This window comes from Salvelinus fontinalis, chromosome 27 (assembly GCF_029448725.1).
Source record: "Salvelinus fontinalis isolate EN_2023a chromosome 27, ASM2944872v1, whole genome shotgun sequence".
In the NCBI taxonomy this organism is placed as follows: Eukaryota; Metazoa; Chordata; class Actinopteri; order Salmoniformes; family Salmonidae; genus Salvelinus; species Salvelinus fontinalis.
Window position 1 is genome coordinate 23,408,864 of NC_074691.1, and position 12,033 is coordinate 23,420,896.

The window sequence follows — 12,033 nt, forward strand, 5'->3', positions numbered from 1 at the left end:
GGGGAGGACCGTGGAGTAGATTACAGAGGAGGAGGACCATGGAGTGTTACAGAGGAGGAGGACCGTGGAGTAGATTACAGAGGAGGAGGACCATGGAGTGTTACAGAGGGGGAGGACCGTGGAGTAGATTACAGAGGAGGAGGACCATGGAGTGTTACAGAGGAGGAGGACCGTGGAGTAGATTACAGAGGAGGAGGACCATGGAGTGTTACAGAGGAGGAGGACCGTGGAGTAGATTACAGAGGAGGAGGACCATGGAGTGTTACAGAGGGGGAGGACCGTGGAGTAGATTACAGAGGAGGAGGACCATGGAGTGTTACAGAGGAGGAGGACCGTGGAGTAGATTACAGAGGAGGAGGACCATGGAGTGTTACAGAGGGGGAGGACCGTGGAGTATTACAGAGTGTTACAGAGGAGGAGGAGGGAGTTATCCGAATGAGGCCCTTTGGAGCAATATGGTTATCGGAGAAACTGAGAAGCCTGCAGTTAGGTAGGAATGCGTGTATGTGTGTAAAGTAAGTGTGTGTGTATGTATATCAGTGTATGTGTGTATAATAGAGGGATGGTAGCTGCTACGTTCAGAGGGTCACTCTGTAATCAGTCATCACCCACGCTACGCGTCATCCCGCGCAATCACCCGCTCTGCAACCCTTCTGTTGCCATGGTTACACACACACACACACACACACACACACACACACACACACACACACACACACACACACACACACACACACACACACACACACACACACACACACACACACACACACACACACACACACAGGTGTGTACCAGGCAAGGAGTGGAGTGGAGCAGAGGTGACCTCAGCGTCGCGTGACATGTGAACATCACACGGCGGAGTGTTCCATCACCCCAGACCAGGGGGAAGGGGAGGGGGCTTAGTAAATGACACATTATTCAGACCATCACCATGGCGCCACAGATACTGACTCACAGTGCACAGACGCTAGATATAGGACTGAGGAGAGAGCATGCATGCAAACACACACACATACACTACCAATTTTTTTGGGGAATACCTACTCATTAAACGTTTTTTTCTTTATTTGTACTATTTTCTACATTCTAGAATAATAGTGAGGACATCAAAACTATGAAATAACACATATGGAATCATGTAGTTACCAAAAAAGTGTTAAACAAATCTAAATATATTTAATATTGGAGATTCTTCAAATAGGCACCCTTTGCCTTGATGATAGCTTTGTACACTCTTAGCATTCTCTCACCCAGCTTCACCTGGAATGCTTTTCCAACAGTCTTGAATGAGTTCCCACATATGCTGAGAACTTGTTGGCTGCTTTTCCTTCACTCTGCGGTCCGACTCATCCCAAACCAACTCAATTGGGCTGAGGTCAGGGGATTGTGGAAGCCAGGTCATCTGATGCAGCACTCCATCACATACAGTGTCACCAGCAAAGCGCCCCCACACCAAAACAGCTCCTCCTCCATGCTTTACGGTGGGAAATACACATGCAGAGATCATCCGTTCACCCACGCGGTTGGAACCAAAATTCTCCAATTTGGACTCCAGACCAAAGGACAAATCTCCACTGGTCTAATGTCCATTGCTCTTGTTTCTTGGCCCAAGCAAGTCTCTTCTCCTTATTGGTGTCCTTTAGTAGTGGTTTCTTTGCTGCAACTCAAGTATGAAGGCTTGATTTACACAGTCTCCTCTGAACAGTTGATGTTGAGATGTGTCTGTTGATGTGTCTGTGAAGCATTTATTTGGGCTGCAATTTCTGAGGCTGGTAACTCTAATGAACTTTTCCTCTGCAGCAGAGGTAACTCTGGGTCTTCCTTTCCTGTGGTGGTCCTCAAGAGAGCCAGTTTCATCATAGCACTTGATGGATTTTGCGACTGCACTTCAAGAAACTTTCAAAGTTCTTGAAATGTTCCGTATTGACTGACCTTCATGTCTTAAAGTAATGATGGACTGTAATTTCTCTTTGCTTATTTGAACTGTTCTTGCCATAATATGGAATTGGTCTTTTACCAAATAGGGCTATCTTCTGTATACCACCCCTACCTTGTCACAACACAACTGATTGGCTCAAAAGCATTAAGGGAAAAAATTCCACAAATTAACTTTGAAGAAGGCACACCTGTTAATTGAAATGCATTCCAGGTGACTACCTCATGAAGCTGGTTGAGAGAATACCAAGAGTGTGCAAAGCTGCCATCAAGGCAAAGGGGAGCTACTTTAAAGAATCTCAAATATAAAATATAAACTCAGCAAAAAAAGGCAATCTCAACGCTGTGCGTTACAGGGAAGACATCCTCCTCCCTCATGTGGTACTCTTCCTGCAGGCTCATCCTGACATGACCCTCCAGCATGACAATGCCACCAGCCATACTGCTCGTTCTGTGCGTGATTTCCTGCAAGACAGGAATGTCAGTGTTCTGCCATGGCCAGCCAAGAGCCTGGATCTCAATCCCATTGAGCACGTCTGGAACCTGTTGGATCGGATGGTGAGGGCTAGGGTCATTCCCCCCATATATGTCCTGGAACTTGCAGGTGCCTTGGTGGAAGAGTGGGGTAACATCTCACAGCAAGAACTGACAAATCTGGTGCAGTCCATGAGGAGGAGATGCACTGCAGTACTTAATGCAGCTGATGGCCACACCAGATACTGACTGTTACTTTTGATTTTGACCCCCCTTTGTTTAGGGACACATTATTCCATTTATGTTAGTCACATGTCTGTGGAACTTGTTCAGTTTATGTCTCAGTTGTTGAATCTTGTTTATGTTCATACAAATATTACATTTTAAGTTTGCTGAAAATAAATGCAGTTGACAGTAAGAGGACATTTCTATTTTTATTTTTATTTGTTTAACACTTTTTTTGGTTACTACTACAATGTAGAAAATAGTTTACAAAAAAAAAAAACTTGAATGAGAAGGTGTTCTAAAACTTTTGACCAGTAGTGTACACACACACACACGCACACAAACACACACACACACACACACACACACACACACACACACACACACACACACACACACACACACACACACACACACACACACACACACACACACACACACAGTGGCAGGCTCAGAGGGGAAGGTAGTAATTTGAGGGTCTTTATAACCAGCTATAACTAGGAAAGAGAGAGAGCGAGAGAGAGAGAGAGAGAGAGAGAGAGAGAGAGAGAGAGAGAGAGAGAGAGAGAGAGAGAGAGAGAAGAAAGAGAGAGAGAGAGAGAGAGACAGAGAGAGAGAGAGAGAGAGAGAGAGAGAGAGAGAGAGAGAGAGAGAGAGAGAGAGAGAGAGAGAGAGAGAGAGAGAGAAGAAAGAGAGAGAGAGAGAGAGAGAGAGAGAGAGAGAGAGAGAGAGAGAGAGAGAGAGAGAGAGAGAGAGAGAAGAAAGAGAGAGAGGGAGAGGGAGGGGGAGAGGGAGGGGGAGAGAGAAGAGAGAGGGGCATCAAACGGTCAGCTCTGTAATTGTCAAGCCCTCCCCCTACTTTACCTGTCAATATGACCTCATCATCAGTGACGTCATTGTCCCCGCCACTCTTCAGCCATACACCATCACAACAACACAGTGAAGGTATGGTCCTACTCTGCTTCAGACACAACAGTCATTAACATGGATGTAAACTGTCAAAAGGACAACATGCAGCTTGTCCTTGGGGAAGCCAATTAAAGGGCTCCATTGATTGGAATGTGAAATAGAAAGTGAACCCAGTGGGACTGTGATATAGCTGCAGGTTCACTGTTCAGAGAGTGTGACACTATTCAGAGGAGGAGAAGGAGAAAGAAGCCCTGGAGCAATGGCTTCCCACAACCTAGCGCCCCAACCCCCCCTCGCCCCCAAAACACCCACAGTCTCCTCTATTGGGAGTCATTGCCAAAGGGCAGCTGTAATACACCAATTTGGAGCAAAGCTTGTTCATTGACTCCCCCTTCCCCCCCTTTTAACTGCGTTCACGTTGATTCCTCCGGATTGGCACGGTGCCAAGTCTTTAAGGAGTCTCCTGGATCGTGCTCCCACAGTCAGGGTAGTAACGCATGCTCCCAAGCACACAGACACACACACACACACACACACACACACACACACACACACACACACACACACACACACACACACACACACACACACACACACACACACACACACACACACACACACACAGACACACACAGACAGACACCACATCTAGGTTTCTCACTAGCAATCAAACTCTCAGTGTTTCAAATTAGTGGCTGGTTACACTTACAATCTCCTTTCACTTATACTAGACTCCATTTCATTGGTGGTTCTATGCTGCTGGTCTTACAGAAGCCATGGCAATGTGGTATCAACCTGTTACACTGCTAAATCACCACAGTGTCATTGCATTTCAATGCCTTTCTATAGAATATGCAGGTATTGTTAATGGCTTTCTCTATGACTCCAGACTGAAATACATCAGTCTGTTGTGCATACACACACACTGACAGCAGAGCGGTGTTCTCAGCACAATAACAAACTTCCAAACCTGTCTTCACGGAGAGATATCCAATAACGGCCTAATCCAGTCTGGAAACCAACAGGGCCCTGAACAGCTTCGACCCCCAAGCCAAAGACTTCTAAATATTTGACCCTTTTGCACTAACTCTTTTGACTCATCACATATGCTGATGCTACTGTTTATATCTGTCCTGTTGCCTAGTTACTTTAACCCTACCTATACAGTCAAATCAAATCACATTTTATTGGTCACATACACATATTTAGCAGATGTTATTGCGGGTGTAGTGAAATGCTTGTGTTCCTAGCTCCAACAGTGCAGTAGTATCTAACAATTCACAACAATACACACAAATCTAAAAGTAAAATTATGGAATTAAGAAATATATAAATATTAGGACGAGCAATGTCAGAGTGGCATTGACTAAAATACAGTAGAATAGAATACAGTATATACATATGAGATGAGTAAAGCAGTATGTAAACATTATTAAAGTGACTAGTGTTACTGGCCAGTGATTCCATGTCTATGTATACAGGGCAGCAGCCTCTAAGGTGCAGGGATGAATAACCGGGTGGTTGCCGGCTAGTGATGGCTATTTAACAGTTTGATGACCTTGAGATAAAAACTGTTTTCCAGTCTCTCGGCCCCGGCTTTGATGCACCTGTACTTACATCACCTTCTGGATGATAGAGGGGTGAACAGGCGGTGGCTCGGGTGGTTGATGTCCTTGATTATCGTTTTGGCCTTCCTGTGACATCGGGTGCTGGAGGGCAGGTAGTCTGCCCCCGGTGATGCGTTGTGCAGACCGCACCACCCTCTGGAGAGCCCTGCGGTTGCGAGCGGTGCAGTTGCCGTACCAGGCGGTGATACAGCCCGACAGGATGCTGTCAATTGTGCATCTGTAAAAGTTTGTGAGGGTCTTAGGGGCCAAGCCAAATTTCCTCAGCCTCCTGAGGTTGAAGAGGCGCTGTTGCACCTTCTTCACCCCACTGTCTATGTGGGTGGACCATTTCAGATCGTCAGTGATGTGTACACTGAGGAACTTGTAGCTTTCCACCTTCTCCACTGGTGTCCTGTCAATGTGGATAGATGCGTGCTCCCTCTGCCTTTTCCTGAAGTCCACGATCAGCTCTTTCGTTTTGTTGATGTTGAGGGAGAGGTTATTTTCCTGGCACCACTCCACCAGGGCCCTCACCTCCTCCCCGTAGGCTGTCTCGTCATTGTTGGTAATCAGGCCTACTTCTGTTGTGTCGTCTGCAAACTTGATGATTGAGTTGGAGGCGTGCATGGCCACACAGTCATGGGTGAATTGAGGATCAGTAAAGTGGAGGTGTGGTTTCCTACGTTCACCACCTGGGGACGGCCTGTCAGGAAGTCCAGGACCCAGTCAGACCCAGGGCCCCGAGTTTGATGATGAGCTTGGAGGGTACTATGGTGTTGAAGGCTGAGCTATAGTCAATGAACAGCATTCTGACATACGTAGGTATTCCTCTTGTCCAGATGGGACAGGGCAGTGTGCAGTGCAATGGCGATTACATTGTCTGTGGATCTATTGGGGCGGTAAGCAAATTGAAGTGGTTCTAGGGTGCCAGGTAAGTTAGAGGTGATATGACCCTTAACTAGCCTCTCAAAGCACTTCATCATGACAGAGGTGAGTGCTACGGGGCGATAGTCATTTAGTTCAGTGGCTGGTTTCCCTTTGTAATTCGTGATTGTCTGTAGACCCTGCCACATATGTCTTGTGTCTGAGTCGTTGAATTGCAACTCCACTTTGTCTCTGTACTGACATTTTGCCTGTTTAATCGCCTTACAGAGGGAATAACTACACTGTTTGCATTCAACCATATTCCCAGTCACCTTGCCATGGTTAAATGCGGTGGTTCATGCTTTCAGTTTAGTGTGAATGCTGCCATCTATCCATTATTTCTTGTTTGGGTAGGTTTTAATGGTCACGGTGGGAACAACATCCCCTATACACTTCCTGATGAACTCAGTCACCGTGTCCGTGTATACATCAATGTTATTCTCCAAGGCTACCCGGAACATATCCCAGTCCGCCGTGATCAAAACAATCTTGAAGCACGGATTCCGATTGGTCAGACCAGCATTGAACAGACCATAGCACGGGTACTTCCTGTTTGAGTTTCTGCCTATAGGAAGGGAGGAGCAAAATGGAGTTGTGATCTGATTTGCAAAAGGGAGGGCGGGGGAGGGCCTTGTAGGCATCCCGGAAGAGAGAATAGCAGTGGTCCAGTGTTTTCCCAGCGCGAGTACTACAGTCAATTTGTCGATAGAACTTCAGTAGCGTTTTCCTCAAATTTGCTTTGTGAAAATCCCCAGTTACAATAAATGCAGCCTCAGGATATGTGGTTTCCAGTTTTTAAAGTCCAGTGTGGATATCTACCCTGCACATCGACTCAGTACTGTTACCCCGTGTATATAGCCAAGTTACCGTTATTCTTTGTGTATTTATTCCTTGCATTATTATTTTTCTACTATTTATCTTATTTTTCTCTCTGCATTGTTGGGAAGGTCCCATAGTAAGCGTTTCACTGTTATTCTACACCCGTTGTTTACGGAGCATGTAACAAATAAAATTTGATTTGATGGATTTGTTCGCCCACTTCTTTCTTTCTCTCCCTCCCTCTATCCCGCTCTCCCTCCCTCTATCCCGCTCTCCCCCCAGTGTCCTCCTCCTCCTCCGTCTTGATAAGACCCCTAATCATTGTCGGACTGGTGAATCAACACATTCAGCATGCAGAGGGAGGGGAAGCCCATTAAAATGATCATCACCATGTATCTCTGCTGGTTTATAAAGTGACCGTTTCATATACGCCCTCGGACCAAATGGGGGTTGGAGGTGGGCTGGGCAGACAAGGGAGGGGAGTGTTGGAGGTGCTGGTGGAACACAGGGACAAATCTAGAACATTGCTAAACAGAGACAAAAGGCAGACAATTGCTACCTGGCGCCTGGGGAAGTCTAATATACTGTAATAATAGTCTAATATAGTGTAATAACAGTCTAATATACTGTAATAACACAGTAATAAATGACTTTGAACAAATGAAAGAATTAATTATAGTTTCATTTCCCATAAAATAATTATTCTCTACACACACAAACTAATCCTTGAAAGGGGAGACTGGGTGAGTGTGCGTGAGGTGTGTTAAAGATAATGAACAGATGTGTCTGTGCCTGTCTGTGTGTTCTGGAATGTACTACACAGTACCCATGTAACAACAGGAAGATTGGGAGGATTTCCTTATGTACATTTATGTGTATATGTGAGTCTTCATTCATGTACTTATTAAACAACAGTGTGTGTGTGTGTGTGTGTGTGTGTGTGTGTGTGTGTGTGTGTGTGTGTGTGTGTGTGTGTGTGTGTGTGTGTGTGTGTGTGTGTGTGTGTGTGTGTGTGTGTGTGTGTGTGTTTATTAATATCCCTGCATCGTCAGTGACATAACTGAGCCTGAGACTTGGGCTCTGCTCTGCAGCTGTTAAGGGGGGCTGGACTCTGAGCTGAGCTGCCTGTAGCATCAGGCTTAAGTAACACAGAGGCCCAAAGTTCACTGGAGCAGCGCCAGGAACACACACTCCTTAACCACACACTGAGGTGCTAACACGCACAGAGGTACACACAGACAACTTAACCACACACACAAAGGAATACGCACACACAGAGAAAGGCGTACACACACACAAACTTAACTGCACTAGAGGTCCTATTTTGGTCTCTCTCTCTCTCTCTCATACCACAGCTACTCTTAGCACACATTTCAACAGCACTCTTGAATGCACACATTTCATTCACTCTTGATTGCGCTAAACTGAAGATTTATTATGATTGTGATTGATTGGTTATCTATATAATGCAGCTATGTTTTGTGGTGCTAGGCATAGGCATGTGTCAAGAGCAGGTCATAAGACGTGACCCAGAGCGTCCTGGGTGAGGTCAGTCAGTGAGAGCAGAGGAACCCACAGGGATTACTAGGATTTGCTGAGCAAATCTACTCAACAAAGCCAGCTTTCCCACCACACATGTATGAAACCTAAGCTGACAAACTAACCACCCTGTCCTGAAACCCAAGAGCGTCTGAGAGTGAAATCACAAACTGAAAGCAGGTCTGTGAGAACACCATGGTTGCTATAGGGCCTTGTGAACACCTGCCACTAAAGCTCTTCTCTAGTTTCATTGGTTGTCAGTAGCCATGCCATGTTGATACCTTAAAGCTGGTGGCGTTGGTTGTCTTAATGCATTGGCCTGATATAACTTGCCTGCTCCTAAGAACTCGGGAACGCGCCTGTGGGACTTTGTGGTGCTTAGCGAGCGCTGGTTATAGCAGGCCAAGAGCTCTCTGTCATAAATTGTGGCTGTCATTGGCTGTGCTTTCTGTGGGCTACTATAGGCTATTCTAAAATGAACAGGTCAGATTAACACAGATCCCCCTTAAAGGCTAATCGACACATCAAAACATTTCAAAAGCAGCAACAGCTGGAGTCTGTGATCAAAACGTGTAATGACAGAACTATAAAAGGCATAGCCATGGGGATGTGGTAACAACATCTATGTTCCGGCGTCCTGCCTGTTCCATATTTTTTTATCAGGCACTGAAACATGAGCACCCCACCCGCCTGACCGTCCATGCCCCAAATTCCTTGGGCATCAGCCCCGCAGGGTGGCAAATGAACACAGCCTGTCTGGTCCCTCCCATACAGCGCATGTTCCAGCAGCCCACCCAACCGCCACAGGAGCACAGATAACTCATCCCCGCCTGATAACTGATGGCCTTTTCGGCCAACGAGACAAGTCCGCGGGGCCGGGGCCCTGACGAAGTGAGATCCGATCCGTGACCTATGCTCTTTAGCCCCACACACCCCCTCATTCTCTCCCCAGGCCCGGGGCCCATATGTCCTATGCCTGGTTCCTGGTTAGGGTTAGGGTTACATTCCCTTTGAAGGTAGTCTTACTCCCGGCTGTTCACCCGACCTGGCGGCATCCCAAGTCCTTATGTAATTCCCCAACTGCATTATGAACAACATTGGCAGTCCAGTATCCTATCTGACCCAAGAGATATGCTAATTCCTGAGCTTTAGGCCTACATAACAAATATATAACTTTACACAGGGCCTGCCCTGATAGGCCTACATTCACTTGTTCAGGCAATAGAGGCATAAATAGTTAATTCTGATCTGACAGTTGAACCAGTTCTGGACCAGCAATGTTTGTTCTTTACTCTGAAGTTGGGATTCATTGTAGATTCATTGTACATTGTACATTCTATGATTCATGTCATTGTATCAATATTTTGGCATAGTCATTCTAAATAGGTTACAGACTAGGCCCCCTCCATGTGACAGTATAGATAGGCTACACTCGAAGTTGAGTGACGCCTAATTCCAAAAGCGGGAGAGAATGTGTGTATGTGTGTGTGTGTTTAGAAACAAAGAGAACATCCAAAAGTACAAATTCTCAAGACCCATGTGTTTCTTGTTATTGTTGTTGTTTTGATGACAGTGGATGGGAGGTGGGGGGAATGAATGAGTGTGGAGGAGAGGAGAGGATGAGAGCGTTTGTCGCTTACCTTCCACCCAGCCGAACTGTTACTGTCGCCTTTGTCTTTGAAGTACGGCACACATCTCACCATCCAGTCATAAATCTGAGACAGAGTCAATCTCTTGTCCGGCGTGCTCTCTATGGCTTTGGTTATCAGGTCAGCATATGATAGATTCCCCCACGCGTTCCTGCGCGACGAAGACTTCCGTGGAGTCTGCGGACCCGGGCCGCTGGTGTCGAGTGCGCCCGAAGTGGTCGTGGGGGAGTGGGAGGAGAGCGGGGAGCCTCCGTTCTCCTGTCCGGACAGCAGTCCTTCGGCCGTAGGGCTGTTGCTGTTCTGGTGGTCTGCTCCCACGTTGGTGCCATTGACGTTGATGGCCATGGACGTGGCATGCTGTTCCTCTTCGTCATCCTCTTCCTCGGGTATAATGTCAGTGTCGTTGCTTTCTGGTTTCCCCGCATTGGACTCGGGTCGGGGCAACGGCCAGGTGCACGATCTTGGCCGTTTTTGTGGCTCGAAGTCTGGGTCTATGGCCACGTCCAACTCATGGAGAGGGCTGGGAGTTGGGATCTCGGCCATCTCTCCTTCAATTACTAGCTCGTCCCCGTTGCCCGCTGATAAAGTCAGTAGATAAGTAGTGGAGAGCTGTCAAAGTTGCATTCCATGAATGCACGCCCCCGTCCTTTGTTGCTATTCCAGACCAGCAGTCCCCAAGGGTCACTGCAAACTCCGCGCGAATTGCTCAATTAAATCCTCGGTATTACAAAAAGAGCACCAATGTGCTGTTCAGGGTGGATTTAAAACGTAGAATGTCGTGGACTATTATAAATGTATTAACACCATAACTGGTAAACTATGGCTATTCTCCTTAGCTCAAAAAGCAAGCCACGGCTACTTCACATTTGACAATCGCAACAGTTCTGAACGGGTTGCTGCATATTCATGGTATTTCTCCTCGACTGGAGCAATGGTAATAATAACAGTATAGTGTGTACAGTTCGGTTCACGAGTAAATTATAAACGGTGTACTACTAGTTCGTTCATCAATGAGCGGTTACGCGTTCCTTCCTTGCACGTTCAAGATCAAATCCCGCACTGATTCAAAATAACTGAATACACCTATTGCCACAGTGAAAGTGAAGCTGTGGCCAGGACACAGTGCAGCCCCCTCTACGTTCAGGGCTGCCACGGATAAACGCGCTATGGTGAATTAGATGGCTGCAACACCAGCGATTAATTCCCGCATAGTTCTATTCCAATTCTCATTGCTGCCATTTGAACAAACTCCCTTTCGCATCCAAGTCCTTTTTACTACCGGACTGCACACAGGAAACCTGCGTTTGTTGTCAGTGTCGACAGAAAAACGAAAAGGAAAGGAATAACCGAAAATGATATCTCAGTCTATTCAACGTCGCCTCTACTGACCACGCATCACAGTTGGGATGGAAAACGAAACGCCACCTCACTCTCAGTTACAGTAGCCTATCTCTCCAGCAGCACACATAAACACTAACCTATCTGCTTAGCATATTCCGTCTTAAGACAGCCCTCAACAAGCTCGAAGTTATACAGCAACAGCAGCAATAGGCTAGTAGCGTTGCCACCCCCACCAAAAAGGCAAGCCCCCTGGATTCGGTATACGAGATCGCCCTTTAAAGAGACACGGCTTCTAAACAGTCTACAGCATGTGCGCACTGAAGCAGTGGAGGCTGCTGAGGGGAGGACGGTTCATAAAAACGTCTGGAACGGAGCTTATGGAATGGCATCAAACACATGGAAACCATGTTTGATATTTGATTCCATTCCACCAATTCTAATTCCGCTCCAGCCATTACCACGAGCCCATTCTCCCCAATCAAGACGCCACCAACCTCCAGTTGGGGCGCAAAGGCATGTCAAGGCAAGCAGTGTGTGGAAGGGACACATGTCCCGGCATGTTGACGGATACAGAAATAGACAGACAGATCATCATAATATTATTTTAC

General features: G+C 46.7%; 1 protein-coding gene across 1 annotated transcript in view; it reads right to left on the reverse strand.

Moving 5' to 3' along the window:
* foxo3b (forkhead box O3b) overlaps positions 1 to 11,705 on the reverse strand; it is an 87,173-nt gene extending 75,468 nt beyond the window's left edge. Inside the window, exon 1 of the mRNA XM_055885322.1 lies at positions 10,076 to 11,705. Coding sequence (XP_055741297.1) covers positions 10,076 to 10,627 — 552 coding nt within the window. The 5' untranslated portion in view covers positions 10,628 to 11,705. The remainder of the gene's footprint in view (positions 1 to 10,075) is intronic.
* Positions 11,706 to 12,033: the final 328 nt, after the last annotated feature.